The following is a 24,661-nucleotide window of genomic DNA, read 5'->3' on the forward strand; positions in this document are numbered from 1 at the left end:
TTTGTTTCTCTGTACATTACCAGCCTGTCTATATTTGTGTCTCTGTACATTACCAGCCTGTCTATATTTATATCTCTGTACATTACCAGCCTGTCTATATTTGTGTCTCTGTACATTACCAGCCTGTCTATATTTATATCTCTGTACATTACCGGCCTGTCTATATTTGTTTCTCTGTACATTACCAGCCTGTCTATATTTGTTTCTCTGTCCATTACCGGCCTGTCTATATTTGTGTCTCTGTACATTACGAGCCTGTCTATATTTGTGTCTCTGTGTTCTTCTCCCTCCAGGAGGTATTCAAGGAGAGGATTGGCTACTCCCAGCTGTTTGACGTGCTGAAGAGTCAGGGTCAGCCCACTAAACGTCTGCTGCAGGAACTCATGAACATGGTGAGCAGATCGAAACCTCCTCACTTCATCTGGTTAAAGGGATACTAATGTAGAGTGTAAAGGAAGAGAATGTCATGTTGTCATGAAGGCCATTAGTCCTTTACTTGTCATTGTTCTGTGGGTTAGATATATTTGGACTTCCACAAAAACCTCTGACTCTCTCACTCCTCTCTCATTGCCTTCCTCTTTTCTCTGCCTCTCCTTCTCTCCACTAGGCGGTGGAAGGGGAACACGCCCACACCCATCACCTGGGTGTCAGTAACGACCAGCCCCTCCTCCTCCTCCTACAGTGGCTGCCTGACCTGGCCCCCAGAGGGACCTGCAGCTCCTGGTAGCCCAGTGGCTGGCTGCGGTCTGCGGGGGCTCCCTGGCCTGCCGTACGGTGGCTGTGGAGGCCGGCCTGGTGGGGGCTGTGCTCCATGTCCTCTCCCAGCCACAGAGACTGGACCGCCAGTGTGCCGATGGCCTCCTGGGGATGTTACAGGACATGGGGTCTCTCTGTCTGAGGCCTGCTGAGCTGAAGTCTCTGTTGAGGCTGCTCCGACCCCTCGACCAGGTATTTGATTTCAAAATGATGCTCTGTAATGCTTTAATTTGTGTAATCTACAGTGCAATATACAGAGTCATTTACAGAGTCATTTACAGTGCCCTCCGTAATTATTGGGACAGTGAAGCATTTAAAAAAATAATAATTGGGCTTTATACTCTAAATATCATACCCCCACCCAAAATACTAACCTCCCCTGTTATTGTAATGGTGAGAGGTTAGCATGTCTTGGGGGTATGATATAAAATGCTAACCTCCCCTGTTATTGTAATGGTGAGAGGTTAGCATGTCTTGGGGGTATGATATAAAATGCTAACCTCCCCTGTTATTGTAATGGTGAGAGGTTAGCATGTCTTGGGGGTATGATATAAAATGCTAACCTCCCCTGTTATTGTAATGGTGAGAGGTTAGCATGTCTTGGGGGTATGATATAAAATGCTAACCTCCCCTGTTATTGTAATGGTGAGAGGTTAGCATGTCTTGGTGGTATGATATAAAATGCTAACCTCCCCTGTTATTGTAATGGTGAGAGGTTAGCATGTCTTAGGCGTATGATATAAAATGCTAACCTCCCCTGTTATTGTAATGGTGAGAGGTTAGCATGTCTTGGGGGTATGCTATAAAATGCTAACCTCCCCTGTTATTGTAATGGTGAGAGGTTAGCATGTCTTGGGGGTATGATATAAAATGCTAACCTCCCCTGTTATTGTAATGGTGAGAGGTTAGCATGTCTTAGGCGTATGATATAAAATGCTAACCTCCCCTGTTATTGTAATGGTGAGAGGTTAGCATGTCTTGGGGGTATGATATAAAATGCTAACCTCCCCTGTTATTGTAATGGTGAGAGGTTAGCATGTTTTGGGGGTATGATATAAAATGCTAACCTCCCCTGTTATTGTAATGGTGAGAGTTTAGCATGTCTTGGGGGTATGATATAAAATGCTAACCTCCCCTGTTATTGTAATGGTGAGAGGTTAGCATGTCTTAGGCGTATGATATAAAATACTAACCTAGGTTAACATGTCTTGGGGGTATGATATAAAATGCTAACCTCCCCTGTTATTGTAATGGTGAGAGGTTAGCATGTCTTGGGGGTATGATATAAAATGCTAACCTCCCCTGTTATTGTAATGGTGAGAGGTTAGCATGTCTTGGGGGTATGATATAAAATACTAACCTCCCCTGTTATTGTAATGGTGAGAGGTTAGCATGTCTTGGGGGTATGATATAAAATGCTAACCTCCCCTGTTATTGTAATGGTGAGAGGTTAGCATGTCTTGGGGGTATGATATAAAATGCTAACCTCCCCTGTTATTGTAATGGTGAGAGGTTAGCATGTTTTGGGGGTATGATATAAAATGCTAACCTCCCCTGTTATTGTAATGGTGAGAGTTTAGCATGTCTTGGGGGTATGATATAAAATGCTAACCTCCCCTGTTATTGTAATGGTGAGAGGTTAGCATGTCTTAGGCGTATGATATAAAATACTAACCTAGGTTAACATGTCTTGGGGGTATGATATAAAATGCTAACCTCCCCTGTTATTGTAATGGTGAGAGGTTAGCATGTCTTGGGGGTATGATATAAAATGCTAACCTCCCCTGTTATTGTAATGGTGAGAGGTTAGCATGTCTTGGGGGTATGATATAAAATACTAACCTCCCCTGTTATTGTAATGGTGAGAGGTTAGCATGTCTTGGGGGTATGATATAAAATGCTAACCTCCCCTGTTAATGTAATGGTGAGAGGTTAGCATGTCTTGGGGGTATGATATAAAATGCTAACCTCCCCTGTTATTGTAATGGTGAGAGGTTAGCATGTCTTGGGGGTATGATATAAAATGCTAACCTCCACTGTTATTGTAATGGTGAGAGGTTAGCATGTCTTGGGGGTATGATATAAAATGCTAACCTCCCCTGTTATTGTAATGGTGAGAGGTTAGCATGTCTTGGGGGTATGCTATAAAATGCTAACCTCCCCTGTTATTGTAATGGTGAGAGGTTAGCATGTCTTGGGTGTATGCTATAAAATGCTAACCTCCCCTGTTATTGTAATGGTGAGAGGTTAGCATGTCTTGGGGGTATGCTATAAAATGCTAACCTCCCCTGTTATTGTAATGGTGAGAGGTTAGCATGTCTTGGTGGTATGCTATAAAATGCTAACCTCCCCTGTTATTGTAATGGTGAGAGGTTAGCATGTCTTGGTGGTATGCTATAAAATGCTAACCTCCCCTGTTATTGTAATGGTGAGAGGTTAGCATGTCTTGGTGGTATGCTATAAAATGCTAACCTCCCCTGTTATTGTAATGGTGAGAGGTTAGCATGTCTTGGTGGTATGCTATAAAATGCTAACCTCCCCTGTTATTGTAATGGTGAGAGGTTAGCATGTCTTGGTGGTATGCTATAAAATGCTAACCTCCCCTGTTATTGTAATGGTGAGAGGTTAGCATGTCTTGGTGGTATGCTATAAAATGCTAACCTCCCCTGTTATTGTAATGGTGAGAGGTTAGCATGTCTTGGTGGTATGCTATAAAATGCTAACCTCCCCTGTTATTGTAATGGTGAGAGGTTAGCATGTCTTGGTGGTATGCTATAAAATGCTAACCTCCCCTGTTATTGTAATGGTGAGAGGTTAGCATGTCTTGGTGGTATATTTGTGCGTCTGTAACTTTCTCACTCATCATTATGTACGATCATCAGGACTACCTGTAATCATGGTAGAATCCACATTAATGTAGAAGGGTTAAGGAACATTCTATTCTTATTTACAATAAAAATGACTCGACACATTATTTACCATTCATTTCTATTGGGCACAAAATAGTTTTTGTTGTGTTTCAGATTAACAGCAAGTACATCCAACAAGTTTGTACAGTCACCAGCTTGATATACTGCAGTCGTTGTGTGAAAATGGGACCAAATATTAAACTTCTGACTACTTTAATACACATAGAAGTCAATTTGACCCAATACTTTTGGTCTCCTAAAATTGGGGGACAATGTATTAAAAAAGGTCTGTAATTTCTAAATGGTTTACCCAACATGGATGAAAATACCCTCAAATTAAAGACGACAGTACGCATTTTAACCTCAGTCATTGTTTGATTTCAAAAGAAAAGTGCTTCACTGTCCCAATATTTACAGAGGGCACTGTAAAACCATTCAGAATCAGAACCTTATTGCCATGCAACAAAAGTTACTAGGAATTTATTTTGATGTTGTACATAGAAGCATCTACATCACCAACCTTAACAATTAACCCAGATATCACCCCTCTGTCCAGATATCACCCCTCTGTCCAGATATCACCCCTCCGTCCAGATATCACCCCTCCGTCCAGATATCACCCCTCTGTCCAGATATCACCCCTCTGTTCAGATATCACCCCTCCGTCCAGATATCACCCCTCCGTCCAGATATCACCCCTCCGTCCAGATATAACCCCTCCGTCCAGATATCACCCCTCCGTCCACATATCACCCCTCTGTCCAGATATAACCCCTCTGTCCAGATATCACCCCTCTGTTCAGATATCACCCCTCCGTCCACATATAATCCCTCCGTCCAGATATCACCCCTCTGTCCAGATATCACCCCTCTGTCCAGATATCACCCCTCTGTCCAGATATCACCCCTCTGTCCAGATATCACCCCTCCGTCCAGATATCACCCCTTAAGTCCAGATATAACCCCTCCGTCCAGATATCACCCCTCCGTCCAGATATCACCCCTCTGTCCAGATATCACCCCTCCGTCCAGATATCACCCCTCCGTCCAGATATCACCCCTCTGTCCAGATATCACCCCTCTGTTCAGATATCACCCCTTAAGTCCAGATATCACCCCTCTGTTCAGATATCACCCCTCCGTCCAGATATCACCCCTCCGTCCAGATATCACCCCTCTGTCCAGATATCACCCCTCTGTTCAGATATCACCCCTTAAGTCCAGATATCACCCCTCTGTTCAGATATCACCCCTCCGTCCAGATATCACCCCTCTGTCCAGATATCACCCCTCCGTCCAGATATCACCCCTCCGTCCAGATATCACCCCTCTGTTCAGATGTCACCCCTCCGTCCAGATATCACCCCTCCGTCCAGATATCACCCCTCCGTCCAGATATCACCCCTCTGTTCAGATGTCACCCCTCCGTCCAGATATCACCCCTCCGTCCAGATATCACCCCTCTGTTCAGATATCACCCCTCTGTTCAGATATCACCCCTCCGTCCAGATAGCACCCCTCCGTCCAGATATCACCCCTCTGTCTAGATATCACCCTATATACAGCACATGACCACCCTTAGATAAAATTCTCTCCCTTACCAGGGGCAGGACGTGTTGGCAGGGAAGAGGACGGGGACACACCCTTACTGCGCCCGCATCATCCGGGTGCTGGCGGCGATGGCGGCCAGGGAGGGGAGGAACAGCGCCCTGCAGTATTTTGACCTGACCCATCCCCTGGCAGGGATCATGGTGCCCACGGTCCAGCGCTGGCCAGGCAGTGGGTTTTCCTTCCACGCCTGGCTCTGTCTCAACATGGACTTCCCACAATACCACTCAGAGTTCTCCACGCCCGGCACCCGCCCGTCTGCTGGGGCACCAGGGGCGGCGACACGGGGTATGGGCAAAGGCCCCCGCAGGAAACAGCTGTACAGGTACCAGACTGGAGAGATGGGGATACACCTAAGACCACACTACTGCTTGATGTGTGCCCAGCCGGTGCTGGGCCAATGAGCGAGCCGGTGCTGGGCCAATGAGCGAGCCGGTGCTGGCCCAATGAGCGAGCCGGTGCTGGCCCAATGAGCGAGCCTGTGCTGGCCCAATGAGCAAGTCCGGCACTGGCGAAAATCCCCCCACTTCTCTGTTTTCAATATGGGATGTTGCGGTGACCATATTACTGCCACACTGGCAGTCATGAGTCATGAATGCAGTAAAATTCCACGTGACTGTTGAGTCGCGGTAATCTCCTCTCATGCACTGTGTCATGCTTTGTTAGCACCCTACCCACTAACGACCATCAGGTCCTAATGGCCTGGTATTCAGGGCTCTATGGTCCCTCCATCAGGTCCTAATGGCCTGGTACTCAATGCTCTATGGTCCTCCATTAGGTCCTAATGGCCTGGTACTCAGGGCTCTACGGTCCCTCCATCAGGTCCTAATGGCCTGGTACTCAGGGCTCTACTGTTCCCCCATCAGGTCCTCATGGCCTGGTACTCAGGGCTCTATTGTTCCCCCATCAGGTCCTAATGGCCTGGTACTCAGGGCTCTATTGTCACTCCATCAGGTCCTCATGGCCTGGTACTCAGGGCTCTACGGTCCCTCCATCAGGTCCTCATGGCCTGGTACTCAGGGCTCTATTGTTCCCCCATCAGGTCCTAATGGCCTGGTACTCAGGGCTCTACGGTCCCTCCATCAGGTCCTAATGGCCTGGTACTCAGGGCTCTACGGTCCCTCCATCAGGTCCTAATGGCCTGGTACTCAGGGCTCTACGGGCCCTCCATCAGGTCCTCATGGCCTGGTACTCAGGGCTCTATTGTCACTCCATCAGGTCCTAATGGCCTGGTACTCAGGGCTCTACGGTCCCTCCATCAGGTCCTAATGGCCTGGTACTCAGGGCTCTATTGTTCCCCCATCATGTCCTAATGGCCTGGTACTCAGGGCTCTATTGTCACTCCATCAGGTCCTAATGGCCTGGTACTCAGGGCTCTATTGTCCCTCCATCAGGTCCTAATGGCCTTGTACTCAGGGCTCTATTGTCACTCCATCAGGTCCTCATGGCCTGGTACTCAGGGCTCTACGGTCCCTCCATCAGGTCCTACTGGCCTTGTACTCAGGACTCTATTGTCACTCCATCAGGTCCTAATCGCCTGGTACTCAGGGCTCTATTGTCACTCCATCAGGTCCTAATGGCCTGGTACTCAGGGCTCTATTGTTCCTCTAACCACTCTGACATCAATGCAATCTAAAATCACATCAAACACTTACCATCAAAACATTATCATGCTTTTCAAACTCCCCTCCCTCACTGTGATGACCCATTTGAACAGCAGGGTGAAAGCCTGTACATATTAGTAAAGACAAGATTACATTGAGAATAGACTGATGGGTGAATGTTGAGTGTAAAGTTGACAAATAACTGTAAATCTATAGCATATAGGACCTGTTTCAAATGAGCATTTTTACACTCCACATATCCACCGTGTGCTCACTGGCTCCGGAATGGGGGAAATATCCTTTCTATTTGATTCAGCTAAGTTCAAATATATTCTTCTTACTATAAAATCATCAAATAATGGGACGGGACTTAAAAGCACATCTTGTCAGCTAAAGGAACTGGCCTATAGCCTATGTCATGGAGCACAGCCAGATAACATCGCGTAGCTCATATTCTGTTCTTCTGAAATACATTTTATTCACGTCATAATGTTTCTTTAGACCTGAATGCATCCTGTATGTATTGTGATGGTGTCTATTACATAGATTTATTATTAGATGATCCACCGACGTGTGTTGCATGTTCATTACCGGTCAATTACCGGGAGACCAGCAGGCTTTTGCATGACAACAACCGGCTGGCAAAATGTCATGACCGCCACAGCCCTAGTTGAAAGCAATAGGATTTAAAAGTATGTAACAGGCAGAGTAACTTAATATTGCCACCAGTCGTCAGTTGGATCAAATTCAAATCCATTCAGTTAACTTTATCGATCCCCCAAGGGGGCAGTTATTGATGTGTTTCCTGTCTCCTTGGTGCTTAGCCTGTTGACAGCCAGTGGTACGGGTTTAGAGGCTTTCTTCACCATGGAGGGAGTGTTGGTGGTGGCTGTCTGCACTAAGAAAGACTACATGGTCGTGTCCCTGCCAGAACACCCTCTGACAGACTGCTGCTGGGTAAGATACACACAGAGATATCGGGACAGAGGATGGGGACCAAATTTCACCCTATTCCCTATACAGTGCACTAGGTTTGACCAGGGTTAAATGTAGTGCACTTTATAGAGACTAGAGAATAGGGGGCCATTTGGGTTTATTATGGATCACCATTAGTTCCTGCCAAGGCAGCAGATACTCTTCCTGGGGTTTATTATGGATCCCCATTAGTTCCTGCCAAGGCAGCAGATACTCTTCCTGGGGTTTATTATGGATCCCCATTAGTTCCTGCCAAGACAGCAGCTACTCTTCCTGGGGTTTAATAAGGATCCCCATTAGTTCCTGCCAAGGCAGCAGCTACTCTTCCTGGGGTTTATTATGGATCCCCATTATTTCCTGCCAAGGCAGCAGCTACCCTTCCTGGGGTTTATTATGGATCCCCATTAGTTCCTGCCAAGGCAGCAGCTACTCTTCCTGGGGTTTATTATGGATCCCCATTAGTTCCTGCCAAGGCAGCAGCTACCCTTCCTGGGGTTTATTATGGATCCCCATTAGTTCATGCCAAGGCAGCAGATACTCTTCCTGGGGTTTATTATAGATCCCCATTAGTTCCTGCCAAGGCAGCAGCTACTCTTCCTGGGGTTTATTATGGATCATCATTAGTTCCTGCCAAGGCAGCAGCTACCCTTCCTGGGGTTTATTATGGATCCCCATTAGTTCCTGCCAAGGCAGCAGCTACTCTTCCTGGGGTTTATTATGGATCACCATTAGTTCCTGCCAAGGCAGCAGCTACCCTTCCTGGGGTTTATTATGGATCCCCATTAGTTCATGCCAAGGCAGCAGCTACCCTTCCTGGGGTTTATTATGGATCCCCATTAGTTCATGCCAAGGCAGCAGATACTCTTCCTGGGGTTCATTATAGATCCCCATTAGTTCCTGCCAAGGCAGCAGCTACTCTTCCTGGGGTTTATTATGGATCACCATTAGTTCCTGCCAAGGCAGCAGCTACCCTTACTGGGGTTTATTATGGATCCCCATTAGTTCATGCCAAGGCAGCAGATACTCTTCCTGGGGTTTATTATAGATCCCCATTAGTTCCTGCCAAGGCAGCAGCTACTCTTCCTGGGGTTTATTATGGATCCTCATTAGTTCATGCCAAGGCAGCAGATACTCTTCCTGGGGTTTATTATGGATCACCATTAGTTCCTGCCAAGGCAGCAGATACTCTTCCTGGGGTTTATTATGGATCCCCATTAGTTCCTGCCAAGGCAGCAGATACTCTTCCTGGGGTTTATTATGGATCCCCATTAGTTCCTGCCAAGACAGCAGCAACTCTTCCTGGGGTTTATTATGGATCCCCATTAGTTCCTGCCAAGACAGCAGCTACTCTTCCTGGGGTTTATTATGGATCCCCATTAGTTCCTGCCAAGGCAGCAGATACTCTTCCTGGGGTCGAGCAACATGAAGACAGTTCTATACATTTTAAAACATGACATGCCATTACATTTCGTTACACTTTTCACAACACATTAAGTGTGTTTCCTCAGGCCACTACTCCCAGACCACTACTCCATTCGGGAGGCAATCAGATCAAGACACAGCCTCTCAATTACGGAGTTGTTTCCCCATCTTATCTGACAGGCCTGATGTAAGCTGGGATCAGCCAGTTAGCTGCTGTGCCATCTGTTCACTACAGCTGTGTTGTTACTCTAATGAATGATCATCATCAGGGACTGTTTAATAATGGATGTTTAACTAGTTCAAGACACACTCATGTTTCTAGATTCTGGAGAAAACACAATAATCTAGCAGGCATACCTTGCATAGAAGTCATATTTTACCTGCAATATATTGAGTAAAGACTATTTTCTCTTCTCTCTCGCTCTCTCTCTTCTCCCACTCGCTCTCTCCTCCACCCTCTCTCTCCTCCTCCCTCTCTCTCCCCCTCTTGCTCACTCACTCTCTCTCCTCTCTCACTCTCTCTTCTCGCTCTCTTTTCCTCTCGCTCTCTCCTCCCTCCCTCTCTCTCTTCTCCCTCTCGCTCTCTCTCTTCTCCCTCTCGCTCTCCTCGCTCTCTCTCTTTACCCTACAGCACTCTGTAGATATAGTCCATATTCCCGGTCGCCGTCCCTTCGGTCAGAATCTGGTCACCATCTACATCGATGGAGAACAGCGCAAGACAGCCCAGCTCCGATTCCCCTCGCTCAATGAGGTGAGAGACTGAGACATTGGGGTGAAGGACATTACTAAATTGGGAAAGCAAAATATGGTTGGAATAGGACAAAATATGTCTGGATTAGGACAAAGGCTGAGAGCAAAGTGCCAAAGACAGACATAGAAAATAGAAAAACAATTGTTTATGATCCTCAGTTGTCTCTTGTTGTTTGATTACACTTTAAAAAACACATTTTACATCTGTTCTGTTTTCATGGTAACTGTTGAAACCTGAGGTCTTGCTGGGTCAATTACGGCTGCATTAGCCATCCTGGGTCCATTACTGCTGCATTAGCCATCCTGGGTCCATTAGCCATCCTGGGTCCATTAGCCATCCTGGGTCCATTAGCCATCCTGGGTCCATTAGCCATCCAGGGTCCATTAGCCATCCTGGGTCCATTAGCCATCCTGGGTCCATTAGCCATCCTGGATCCATTAACCATCCTGGGTCCATTAGCCATCCTGGATCCATTAGCCATCCTGGGTCCATTAGCCATCCTGGGTCCATTAACCATCCTGGGTCCATTAGCCATCCTGGGTCCATTAGCCATCCTGGGTCCATTAGCCATCCTGGGTCCATTAGTCCATTACGTCTCTTGTTGGTACATGTCTTGTTGGTACGTCTCTTGTTGGTACGTCTCTTGTTGGTACATCCTACTGGGTCTGACTGGGTGGATAGCTAACAGAAACACTACTATCTTGTCTAACTTTATCCTCCCTCCCTACACCCTCCTTTCTTATTCACTCCCTACTCCCTCCCTCCTCCCTTCCTACTCCCTCTCCCCTACTCCCTCCCCCTGTAGCCTTTCACCTCCTGTTGTATTGGCTCAGCAGGCCACCGTACCACCACCACCACCTCCCCCACCCTGCCTCCCCCCTCCCTCCACCCAGCAGAGATGGGTTTCCCTGCCCACGCTCCCCCCATCACCCGCTCCCAGTCCTTCCCAGCCTCCTTTGCGGCAGGCCGCTGGGGGCCTGGGCCCCTGCGTGACGCTCCCGTCCACACCATCCCCGCCGGGCTGCAGGACACGGAGTGGGGCACGCCCACCTCACTGGACGGGCTCCTGGGGACCGCCTTCATCTGTCATGAGGCCCTGCAGCCAGTGCACACCAAGGCCCTATACACTGCTGGTACACACACACACCAAGGCCCTAGACACTGCTGGTACACACACACACCAAGGCCCTATACACTGCTGGTACACACACACACACACCAAGGCCCTAGACACTGCTGGTACCCACACACACACCAAGGCCCTATACACTGCTGGTACACACACACACCAAGGCCCTATACACTGCTGGTACACACACACACACCAAGGCCCTATACACTGCTGGGGTACACACACACACACCAAGGCCCTATACACTGCTGGTACACACACACACCAAGGCCCTATACACTGCTTGTACACACACACACACCAAGGCCCTCACCAAGGCCCTAGACACTGCTGGTACACACACACACCAAGGCCCTAGATACTGCTGGTACACACACACACACCAAGGCCCTAGACACTGCTGGTACACACACACACACACACACACACACACACACACACACACACACACACACACACACACACACACACACACACACACACACACACACACACACACACACACACACACACCAAGGCCCTAGACACTGCTGGTACACACACACACACACACACACACCAAGGCCCTAGACACTGCTGATACACACACACACACACACACACACACACACACACACACACACACACACACACACACACACACACACACACACACACACACACACACACACACACACACTAAGGCCCTAGCCACTGCTGGTACACACACACACCAAGGCCCTAGACACTGCTGGTACACACACACACCAAGGCCCGATACACTGCTGGTACACACACACACCAAGGTCCTAGACACTGCTGGTAGGATTAGGACTTACTTTATTGTCCGGAGGGGTAATTGGTCTGAACATTAAAAAGTGCTGCTGCTTTCACATAGAATATCACATCATTATACAGCATCAATCATATAAGCACCCCTCTTCCCACCCACACAAGGCTGTGACTTGGTGGTCAGGTTCACATGGTTTAAGGCCTACTGGCCAGACTCCAGTTGTTGTCTTCTACCCTCTTCTACATCTGTCTACCCTACTAGTTAGTCATTTTATTTACAGGGGGACCAAACATTGTATCCTGTACACACTGTACACACACTAGCTAGGCCACACACACTAGGGCCATACATTCTGCTGGTATCTACACACACCCAACACACTATATATAGTAACCTTGTAACCCTCCCTCCCTCCCAGGCCCCAACCATGTGTCCCTGTTCAAGGCAGATGGAGAGCTGTCGGACCTCAACAGTAAACTGCTTCTCTACTACACTCCTCAGGTGGGTGGCTCACTCACAGGCTCCTCCCAGAACACAGTTACAATGTTACATAGTTACAATGTTCTAAAAACAGGTAGTAACGCTGTAGTAACAACGGGTAGTAATGCTGTAGTAACAACGGGTAGTAATGCTGTAGTAACAACGGGTAGTAACGCTGTAGCAACAACGGGTAGTAACGCTGTAGCAACAACGGGTAGTAACGCTGTAGCAACAACGGGCGGTAATGCTGTAGTAACAACGGGTAGTAACGCTGTAGTAACAACGGGTAGTAATGCTGTAGTAACAACGGGTAGTAATGCTGTAGTAACAACGGGTAGTAATGCTGTAGTAACAACGGGTAGCAACGCTGTAGTAACAACGGGTAGTAACGCTGTAGTAACAACGGGTAGTAACGCTGTAGCAACAACGGGTAGTAACGCTGTAGCAACAATGGGTAGTAACGCTGTAGCAACAACGGGTAGTAACGCTGTAGCAACAACGGGTAGTAACGCTGTAGCAACAACGGGTAGTAACGCTGTAGCAACAACGGGTAGTAACGCTGTAGCAACAACGGGTAGTAACGCTGTAGCAACAACGGGTAGTAACGCTGTAGCAACAACGGGTAGTAACGCTGTAGCAACAATGGGTAGTAACGCTGTAGCAACAACGGGCAGTAACGCTGTAGTAACAACGGGTAGTAACGCTGTAGTAACAACGGGTAGTAATGCTGTAGTAACAACGGTAGTAACGCTGTAGTAACAACGGGTAGTAACGCTGTAGTAACAACTGGTAGTAACGCTGTAGTAACAACGGGTAGCAACGCTGTAGTAACAACGGGTAGCAACGCTGTAGTAACAACGGGTAGCAACGCTGTAGTAACAACGGGTAGCAACGCTGTAGTAACAACGGGTAGCAACGCTGTAGTAACAACGGGTAGCAACGCTGTAGTAACAACGGGTAGTAACGCTGTAGTAACAACGGGTAGCAACGCTGTAGTAACAACGGGTAGCAACGATGTAGTAACAACGGGTAGCAACGATGTAGTAACAACGGGTAGCAACGATGTAGTAACAACGGGTAGCAACGCTGTAGTAACCACGGGTAGTAACGCTGTAGTAACAACGGGTAGCAACGCTGTAGTAACAACGGGTAGCAACGCTGTAGTAACAACGGGTAGCAACGCTGTAGTAACAACGGGTAGTAACGCTGTAGTAACAACGGGTAGTAACGCTGTAGTAACAACGGGTAGTAACGCTGTAGTAACAACGGGTAGTAATGCTGTAGCAACAACGGGTAGCAACGCTGTCATTAAAACACTTGTATTTGTCTCAGGCCTTCAAGAGTCAGATCTGTGTGGACCTGTCTCCTAACCACCAGTATGATGGCAGACTGACAGGCCACAGGGTGGTGAACTGGGACATCAAGGTGTGTTGCTATTCATTCTCCCTCCAACAGTTGCTACTGTCTTTGTTAACCAAGAGCTCAGTAAACTAGTTGGACCTGGCAACATCACTGTGCTTGGGTGAGGGTTCCTCGAGTGACAAGACTGTGACTGTGTATGTCTCTGTGTCTGACTGTGTATGTCTCTGTGTCTGACTGTGTATGTCTCTGTGTCTGACTGTGTGTTTGTCTCTGTGTCTGACTGTGTGTATGTATGTATGTCTCTGTGTCTGACTGTGTGTATGTCTCTGTGTCTGACTGTGTATGTCTCTGTGTCTGACTGTGTATGTCTCTGTGTCGGACTGTGTGTATGTATGTTTGTCTCTGTGTCTGACTGTGTGTATGTCTCTGTGTCTGACTGTGTGTATGTCTCTGTGTCTGACTGTGTGTATGTATGTTTGTCTCTGTGTCTGACTGTGTGTATGTATGTATGTCTCTGTGTCTGACTGTGTGTATGTCTCTGTGTCTGACTGTGTGTATGTATGTTTGTCTCTGTGTCTGACTGTGTGTATGTATGTTTGTCTCTGTGTCTGACTGTGTGTATGTCTCTGTGTCTGACTGTGTGTATGTATGTTTGTCTCTGTGTCTGACTGTGTGTATGTATGTTTGTCTCTGTGTCTGACTGTGTGTATATCTCTGTGTCTGACTGTGTGTATGTATGTATGTCTCTGTGTCTGACTGTGTGTATGTCTCTGTGTCTGACTGTGTATGTCTCTGTGTCTGACTGTGTGTATGTGTGTATGTCTCTGTGTCTGACTGTGTATATCTCTGTGTCTGACTGTGTGTATGTATGTATGTCTCTGTGTCTGACTGTATGTATGTCTCTGTGTCTGACTGTGTGTATGTCTCTGTGTCTGACTGTGTATGTCTCTGTGTCTGACTGTGTGTATGTATGTATGTCTCTGTGTCTGACTGTGTGTATGTCTCTGTGTCTGACTGTATGTATATCTCTGTGTCTGACTGTGTATATCTCTGTGTCTGACTGTGTGTATGTATGTATGTCTCTGTGTCTGACTGTGTGTTTGTCTCTGTGTCTGACTGTGTGTATGTATGTTTGTCTCTGTGTGTGTATCCCTGTAGGATGTGTTGAACACAGTGGGGGGCATGGGGGTTCTACTGCCCCTCCTGGAACAGGTGTGTGAGCCAGAGCAGGCGGAGGGAGGAGGCCAGGAGACGTCAGACCTGCTTGGACCAGAACTAACCGGTAGCTCCTCCCGGGGGCCTGTCGGCATGCTGCTGCCACTGGGCAAGTCCTCCGGTCAGTAGCCTGTACAGGGTCCAGTGTGTGTTTGTACTGCTGTATATGTGTGTTAGAGATAATAGAGAGACAGATATATTATACTGTATTATCAACTGGGGGGTTCCAGCCCTGAATGCTAATTGGCTGAAACAGCATTTCAGCCATGTGTATATCACACAATATACCCAAAGGTATACTTGTTTACTGCTCTAATTACATTGGTAACCAGTTTATAATAGCAGTAAGGCACCTCTGGGATTTGTGATATATGACCAATATACCACGGCTAAGGGCTGTGTCCAGGCTGTACTCCGCGTTGGGTTGTGCCTAAGAACAGCCCTTAGTCATTGTACATTCAATAAGCCAGAGGGGATGTGTTATATGGTCAATATACCACGGCTAAGGGCTGTGTCCAGGCTGTACTCCGCTTTGGGTTGTGCCTAAGAACAGCCCTTAGTCATTGTACATTCAATAAGCCAGAGGGGATGTGTTATATGGTCAATATACCACGGCTAATTAGAACAGTAAAAATATATGTTTTGTAATACCGCGGCTTTCAGCCAATCAACATTCAGGGCTCGAATCGGTTCTATCCCCGAATGCTGATTGGCTGACAGCCGTGGTATATCAGACCGTGTACCATGGGTATGACAACATGTATTTTTCCTGCTCTAACTATGTTGGTAACCAGTTTATAACAGCAGTAAGACACCTCAGGGGTTTGTGGTATAAGGCCAATATACCACTGCTAAGGGCCGTGTTGCGTCCAGCCTAAGAACAGCCCTTAGCCGTGGTATATTGGCCTTATACCACACCCCCTCGGGCCTTTATTGCTTAATTGACATACTTTGCAAGGTCAGTGGGTGTTAAAGAGCTACGTTACTGGGAATATTTTGATTTTGGAAATGGTGCTCCGTGAACACTGATGAAGCGCTATCGTACTCAACAGGCTTATTTTACATCAATTAATGTGTGTGTGTGTGTGTGTGTGTGTGTGTGTGTGTGTGTGTGTGTGTGTGTGTGTGTGTGTGTGTGTGTGTGTGTGTGTGTGTGTGTGTGTGTGTGTGTGTGTGTGTGTGTGTGTGTGTGTCAGATGGTCGGCTGGAGAGGAACAGTGTAGCAGCCTTCCTGCTGATGGTGAAGAATCTGATTCGTCATCACCCTGTCAACCAGGAGAGCCTACTGAACTGCCACGGACCCAGCATTATAGGAGCCATGCTCACTAAGGTACTGGCCCGTTATAGGAGCCATGCTCACTAAGGTACTGGCCCATTATAGGAGCCATGCTCACTAAGGTACTGGCCCGTTATGGGAGCCATGCTCACTAAGGTACTGGCCCGTTATAGGAGCCATGCTCACTAAGGTACTGGCCCGTTATGGGAGCCATGCTCACTAAGGTACTGGCCCGTTATGGGAGCCATGCTCACTAAGGTACTGGCCCGTTATAGGAGCCATGCTCACTAAGGTACTGGCCCGTTATGGGAGCCATGCTCACTAAGGTACTGGCCCATTATAGGAGCCATGCTCACTAAGGTACTGGCCCATTATAGGAGCCGTGTTCACTAGGGTACTGGCCCATTATAGGAGCCATGTTCACTAGGGTACTGGCCCATTATAGGAGCCATGTTCACTAGGGTACTGGCCCATTATAGGAGCCATGTTCACTAGGGTACTGGCCCATTATAGGAGCCATGTTCACTAGGGTACTGGCCCATTATAGGAGCCATGTTCACTAGGGTACTGGCCCGTTATGGGAGCCATGCTCACTAAGGTACTGGCCCGTTATAGGAGCCATGCTCACTAAGGTACTGGCCCATTATAGGAGCCATGCTCACTAAGGTACTGGCCCGTTATGGGAGCCATGCTCACTAAGGTACTGGCCTGTTATAGGAGCCATGCTCACTAAGGTACTGGCCCATTATAGGAGCCATGCTCACTAAGGTACTGGCCCATTATAGGAGCCATGCTCACTAGGGTACTGGCCCGTTATGGGAGCCATGCTCACTAAGGTACTGGCCCGTTATAGGAGCCATGCTCACTAAGGTACTGGCCCATTATAGGAGCCATGCTCACTAGGGTACTGGCCCGTTATGGGAGCCATGCTCACTAGGGTACTGGCCCATTACATTTACATTTAAGTCATTTAGCAGACGCTCTTATCCAGAGCGACTTACAAATTGGTGAATTCACCTTCTGACATCCAGTGGAACAGCCACTTTACAATAGTGCATCTAAATCATTTAAGGGGGGGGGGGTGAGAAGGATTACTTTATCCTATCCTAGGTATTCCTTGAAGAGGTGGGGTTTCAGGTGTCTCCGGAAGGTGGTGATTGACTCCGCTGTCCTGGCGTCGTGAGGGAGTTTGTTCCACCATTGGGGGGCCAGAGCAGCAGCGAACAGTTTTGACTGGGCTGAGCGGGAACTGTACTTCCTCAGTGGTAGGGAGGCGAGCAGGCCAGAGGTGGATGAACGCAGTGCCCTTGTTTGGGTGTAGGGCCATTATAGGAGCCATGCTCACTAAGGTACTGGCCCATTATAGGAGCCATGCTCACTAGGGTACTGGCCCGTTATGGGAGCCATGCTCACTAGGGTACTGGCCCATTATAGGAGCCATGCTCACTAAGGTACTGGCCCATTATAGGAGCCATGCTCACTAGGGTACTGGCCCGTTATGGGAGCCATGCTCACTAAGGTACTGGCCCATTATAGGAGCCATGCTCACTAGGGTACTGGCCCATTATAGGAGCCATGCTCACTAAGGTACTGGCCCATTATAGGAGCCATGCTCACTAGGGTACTGTCCCATTATAGGAGCCATGCTCACTAGGGTACTGGCCCGTTATAGGAGCCATGCTCACTAGGGTACTGGCCCGTTATGGGAGCCATGCTCACTAAGGTACTGGCCCATTATAGGAGCCATGCTCACTAGGGTACTGGCCCATTATAGGAGCCATGCTCACTAAGGTACTGGCCCATTATAGGAGCCATGCTCACTAAGGTACTGGCCCATTATAGGAGCCATGCTCACTAGGGTACTGTCCCATTATAGGAGCCATGCTCACTAAGGTACTGTCCCATTATAGGAGCCATGCTCACTAAGGTACTGGCCCATTATAGGAGCCATGCTCACTAAGGTACTGGCCCATTATAGGAGCCATGTTCACTAGGATACTGGCCCATTATAGGAGCCATGTTCACTAGGATACTGTCAGTAAACAATGGGAATGACTTAGATAGCAGCTAAAACCTGGGTCATGTTATTGTATGTAGATGTGTATCCATAGTAGCTAATGACCAGACCAGAGCCATCATCATCCTACAGTACTGTAGTAGCTAATGACAAGACCAGAGCCATCATCCTCCTACAGTGCTGTAGTGGCTAATGACCAGACCAGAGCCATCATCATCCTACAGTACTGTCGTAGTTAATGACCAGACCAGAGCCATCATCATCCTACAGTACTGTAGTTACTAATGACCAGACCAGAGCCATCATCCTACGATATTGTAGTAGCTAATGACCAGACCAGAGCCATCATCATCCTACAGTAGCTAATGACCAGACCAGAGCATCATCATCCTACGGTACTGTAGTAGCTAATGACCAGACCAGAGCCATCATCATCCTACGGTACTGTAGTAGCTAATGACCAGACCAGAGCCATCATCATCCTACAGTAGCTTATGACCAGACCAGAGCCATCATCATCCTACAGTACTGTAGTTACTAATGACCAGACCAGAGCCATCATCCTACGATATTGTAGTAGCTAATGACCAGACCAGAGCCATCATCATCCTACAGTAGCTAATGACCAGACCAGAGCCATCATCATCCTACGGTACTGTAGTAGCTAATGACCAGACCAGAGCCATCATCATCCTACAGTACTGTAGTAGTTAATGACCAGACCAGAGCATCATCATCCTACGGTACTGTAGTAGCTAATGACCAGACCAGAGCATCATCATCCTACAGTACTGTAGTAGCTAATGACCAGACCAGAGCATCATCATCCTACAGTGGCTAATGACCAGACCAGAGCCATCATCATCCTACAGTACTGTAGTAGCTAATGACCAGACCAGAGCCATCATCATCCTACAGTACTGTAGTAGCTAATGACCAGACCAGAGCCAGAGCCATCATCATCCTACAGTACTGTAGTAGCTAATGACCAGACCAGAGCATCATCATCCTACAGTACTGTAGTAGCTAATGACCAGACCAGAGCATCATCATCCTACAGTGGCTAATGACCAGACCAGAGCCATCATCATCCTACAGTACTGTAGTAGCTAATGACCAGACCAGAGCCATCATCATCCTACAGTACTGTAGTAGCTAATGACCAGACCAGAGCCATCATCATCCTACAGTACTGTAGTAGCTAATGACCAGACCAGAGCCATCATCATCCTACAGTACTGTAGTAGCTAATGACCAGAGCCATCATCATCCTACAGTACATTCCAGAGGAGGTTTCTAGGAGCGTAGAGGAAGGGGGGCTGGTGGTGTGAAAGGATATGAGGGTATATATGACTGCTGGGCTGAGCAGGAAACCCTGCTCTAACGATCCCACACAATTACCCCTACACACACACACACACACACACACACACACACACACACACACACACACACACACACACACAGACGCACTCGCAGACACGCATACAAACACAACACACACACACACACTCACACCCCTCACACGCACACCCCTCATACACACACAGTGACTCCCAGTCATAGTACCACACTGACACACACCATGTCACGTTGAGAGTGACTTCCTCAACGACAGACAGTTTTACCCGACTTAGTCATTTGACCTTGGTTCCTCTGATTCTCCCTACAGTAGGACAGGTAAACAAACACACATTGGTTCCTCTGATTCTCCCTACAGTAGGACAGATAAACAAACACACCTTGGTTCCTCTGATTCTCCCTACAGTAGGACAGGTAAGCAGAACAAACACACCTTGGTTCCTCTGATTCTCCCTACAGTAGGACAGGTAAACAGACACACCTTGGTTCCTCTGATTCTCCCTACAGTAGGACAGGTAAACAAACACACATTGGTTCCTCTGATTCTCCCTACAGTAGGACAGGTAAACAAACACACCTTGGTTCCTCTGATTCTCCCTACAGTAGGACAGATAAAAAGAACAGACACACCTTGGTTCCTCTGATTCTCCCTACAGTAGGACAGATAAACAGTACAGACACACCTTGGTTCCTCTGATTCTCCCTACAGTAGGACAGATAAACAGTACAGACACACCTTGGTTCCTCTGATTCTCTCTACAGTAGGACAGATAAACAGTACAGACACACCTTGGTTCCTCTGATTCTCCCTACAGTAGGACAGATAAACAGTACAGACACACCTTGGTTCCTCTGATTCTCCCTACAGTAGGACAGATAAACAGAACAAACACACCTTGGTTCCTCTGATTCTCCCTACAGTAGGACAGAAAAACAGAACAACCACACCTTGGTTCCTCTGATTCTCCCTACAATAGGACAGATAAACAACAATAGGACAGATAAACAGTACAGACACACCTTGGTTCCTCTGATTCTCCCTACAGTAGGACAGATAAACAGAACAAACACACCTTGGTTCCTCTGATTCTCCCTACAGTAGGACAGATAAACAGTACAGACACACCTTGGTTCCTCTGATTCTCCCTACAGTAGGACAGGTAAACAAACACACCTTGGTTCCTCTGATTCTCCCTACAGTAGGACAGGTAAACAAACACACCTTGGTTCCTCTGATTCTCCCTACAGTAGGACAGGTAAACAAACACACCTTGGTTCCTCTGATTCTCCCTACAGTAGGACAGATAAACAGTACAGACACACCTTGGTTCCTCTGATTCTCCCTACAGTAGGACAGATAAACAGAACAACCACACCTTGGTTCCTCTGATTCTCCCTACAGTAGGACAGATAAACAGTACAGACACACCTTGGTTCCTCTGATTCTCCTTACAGTAGGACAGATAAACAGAACAAACACACCTTGGTTCCTCTGATTCTCCCTACAGTAGGACAGATAAACAGAACAAACACACCTTGGTTCCTCTGATTCTCCCTACAGTAGGACAGAAAAACAGAACAACCACACCTTGGTTCCTCTGATTCTCCCTACAATAGGACAGATAAACAACAATAGGACAGATAAACAGTACAGACACACCTTGGTTCCTCTGATTCTCCCTACAGTAGGACAGATAAACAGAACAAACACACCTTGGTTCCTCTGATTCTCCCTACAGTAGGACAGATAAACAGAACAAACACACCTTGGTTCCTCTGATTCTCCCTACAGTAGGACAGATAAAAAGAACAGACACACCTTGGTTCCTCTGATTCTCCCTACAGTAGGACAGATAAACAGTACAGACACACCTTGGTTCCTCTGATTCTCCCTACAGTAGGACAGATAAACAGTACAGACACACCTTGGTTCCTCTGATTCTCTCTACAGTAGGACAGATAAACAGTACAGACACACCTTGGTTCCTCTGATTCTCCCTACAGTAGGACAGATAAACAGTACAGACACACCTTGGTTCCTCTGATTCTCCCTACAGTAGGACAGATAAACAGTACAGACACACCTTGGTTCCTCTGATTCTCCCTACAGTAGGACAGGTAAACAGACACACCTTGGTTCCTCTGATTCTCCCTACAGTAGGACAGATAAACAGAACAACCACACCTTGGTTCCTCTGATTCTCCCTACAGTAGGACAGATAAACAGTACAGACACACCTTGGTTCCTCTGATTCTCCCTACAGTAGGACAGATAAACAGTACAGACACACCTTGGTTCCTCTGATTCTCCCTACAGTAGGACAGATAAACAGAACAAACACACCTTGGTTCCTCTGATTCTCCCTACAGTAGGACAGATAAACAGTACAGACACACCTTGGTTCCTCTGATTCTCCCTACAGTAGGACAGGTAAACAGACACACCTTGGTTCCTCTGATTCTCTCTACAGTAGGACAGATAAACAGTACAGACACACCTTGGTTCCTCTTATTCTCCCTACAGTAGGACAGATAAACAGAACAGACACACCTTGGTTCCTCTGATTCTCCCTACAGTAGGACAGATAAACAGTACAGACACACCTTGGTTCCTCTGATTCTCCCTACAGTAGGACAGATAAACAGTACAGACACACCTTGGTTCCTCTGATTCTCTCTACAGTAGGACAGATAAACAGTACAGACACACCTTGGTTCCTCTGATTCTCCCTACAGTAGGACAGGTAAACAAACACACCTTGGTTCCTCTGATTCTCCCTACAGTAGGACAGGTAAACAAACACACCTTGGTTCCTCTGATTCTCCCTACAGTAGGACAGGTAAACAAACACACCTTGGTTCCTCTGATTCTCCCTACAGTAGGACAGATAAACAGAACAAACACTTGTACATCGTCTCCCTTTTTAATCTTCTACTCTTGTCGTGTTACATGGAGCATGTTATGAGAAGCACATTTCTGTGAAAGTAGACAATCTCATCTCTCTCTCCCTCCCACGTCTCTCTCTCTCCCTCCCCCTTCTCTCTCTCTCTCTCCCTCTCCTGTCTCTCCCTCTCCCCCATCTCTCTCTCTCCCTCCCCCTTCTCTCTCTCTCTCCCTCCCCCGTCTCTCTACGCTACCCCATCTCGCTCTCCCTCTCCCATCTCCTTCTCCTAGGTCCCAGGTAGTATGATGGATATGTCTGTTCTGATGGCATGTCAGTTCCTGTTGGAGCAGGTATCCAGTGAGGAGAACAGTCCGTTGCTCCTGCAGCTCTACCAACACCTGCTATTTGACTTCCGCATCTGGAGCAGCAGCCACTTCGCTGTGTGTTTGGGTAAGAGCAGTCAGGCATTATAGCCTGGTAGCCAGTCGACTTCCACATCTGGAGCAGCAGCCACTTCGCTGTGTGTTTGGGTAAGAGCAGTCGGGCATTATAGCCTGGTAGCCAGTCGACTTCCACATCTGGAGCAACAGCCACTTCGCTGTGTGTTTGGGTAAGAGCAGTCAGGCATTATAGCCTGGTAGCCAGTCGACTTCCACATCTGGAGCAGCAGCCACTTCGCTGTGTGTTTGGGTAAGAGCAGTCAGGCATTATAGCCTGGTAGCCAGTCGACTTCCACATCTGGAGCAACAGCCACTTCGCTGTGTGTTTGGGTAAGAGCAGTCAGGCATTATAGCCTGGTAGCCAGTCGACTTCCACATCTGGAGCAGCAGCCACTTCGCTGTGTGTTTGGGTAAGAGCAGTCGGGCATTATAGCCTGGTAGCCAGTCGACTTCCACATCTGGAGCAACAGCCACTTCGCTGTGTGTTTGGGTAAGAGCAGTCAGGCATTATAGCCTGGTTGCCAGTTCTGTAGGCCTTTGAACATCAGAGCAGTTGTTGGCTAAAGCACAAACAGATCTGGGAGGGTTATGTCTAGCGTGTCGTCCCTACAGTGTGCAAGACTATCCCAGTATCAACAGACTTTGGTCGGCTCTGTCAAAGCTAACAATGCCCCTTTCATATGCATGTAGAAGTTCTGTCAAAGCTAACTCTGCCCCTTTCATATGCATGTAGAAGCTCTGTCAAAGCTAACTCTGCCCCTTTCATATGCATGTAGCCCAGGGACTTCTGGAGACAGACTGAGACATAACCCTTTGGTACAGAGGGAATATATTATCATAACTATAACCCACTAATACTGTATGAATCAATGCCCTCCAGGATGTAAGTCTGTACTCGCGACATCATATAAATCAATGCTGTTTTCCAGTGGTACATTTTCAGACTGCATTGTCAATAACATAGTAGTGAAGGAATTGTGTCCTAAATAACACCCTATTCCCTATATAGTGCACCACTACTTTTGGTCGTGCCTTAAATACGGAATAGGGTGCCATTCGGGACACACCCAATGTGTGTGATGTGTTGTCTGCGAAGGTCATGTCCAGTACCTCATATTGATGTGTTGTCTGTGAAGGCCATGTCCAGTACCTCATATTAATGTGTTGTCTGTGAAGGTCATGTCCAGTACCTCATATTAATGTGTTGTCTGTGAAGGCCATGTCCAGTACCTCATATTGATGTGTTGTCTGTGAAGGTCATGTCCAGTACCTCATATTAATGTGTTGTCTGTGAAGGTCATGTCCAGTACCTCATATTGATGTGTTGTCTGTGAAGGCCATGTTCAGTACCTCATAGTGATGTGTTGTCTGTGAAGGCCATGTCCAGTACCTCATATTAATGTGTTGTCTGTGAAGGTCATGTCCAGTACCTCATAGTGATGTGTTGTCTGTGAAGGCCATGTTCAGTACCTCATATTGATGTGTTGTCTGTGAAGGTCATGTCCAGTACCTCATATTGATGTGTTGTCTGTGAAGGCCATGTTCAGTACCTCATAGTGATGTGTTGTCTGTGAAGGCCATGTCCAGAACCTTATATTGATGTGTTGTCTGTGAAGGTCATGTCCAGTACCTCATAGTGATGTGTTGTCTGTGAAGGCCATGTTCAGTACCTCATATTGATGTGTTTTCTGTGAA

General features: G+C 47.5%; 2 protein-coding genes across 2 annotated transcripts in view; one reads left to right on the forward strand and one right to left on the reverse strand.

The window, feature by feature from the left end:
* LOC135521295 (neurobeachin-like protein 2) overlaps positions 1-248 on the reverse strand; it is a gene marked incomplete at its 3' end in the record, with an annotated part of 60,370 nt that extends 60,122 nt beyond the window's left edge. Inside the window, 1 exon segment of the mRNA XM_064947214.1 lies at positions 219-248. Coding sequence (XP_064803286.1) covers positions 219-248 — 30 coding nt within the window.
* LOC135519807 (neurobeachin-like protein 2) overlaps positions 1-24,661 on the forward strand; it is a 190,046-nt gene that overhangs the window by 114,469 nt on the left and 50,916 nt on the right. Inside the window, 12 exon segments of the mRNA XM_064945020.1 lie at positions 294-392; positions 608-698; positions 701-948; positions 5,270-5,598; positions 7,702-7,834; positions 9,906-10,025; positions 10,831-11,158; positions 12,348-12,430; positions 13,742-13,834; positions 14,930-15,107; positions 16,183-16,316; positions 22,817-22,976. Coding sequence (XP_064801092.1) covers positions 294-392; positions 608-698; positions 701-948; positions 5,270-5,598; positions 7,702-7,834; positions 9,906-10,025; positions 10,831-11,158; positions 12,348-12,430; positions 13,742-13,834; positions 14,930-15,107; positions 16,183-16,316; positions 22,817-22,976 — 1,996 coding nt within the window.

The sequence above is a fragment of the Oncorhynchus masou genome, chromosome 29 (genome assembly GCF_036934945.1).
Source record: "Oncorhynchus masou masou isolate Uvic2021 chromosome 29, UVic_Omas_1.1, whole genome shotgun sequence".
Taxonomy (NCBI): Eukaryota; Metazoa; Chordata; class Actinopteri; order Salmoniformes; family Salmonidae; genus Oncorhynchus; species Oncorhynchus masou.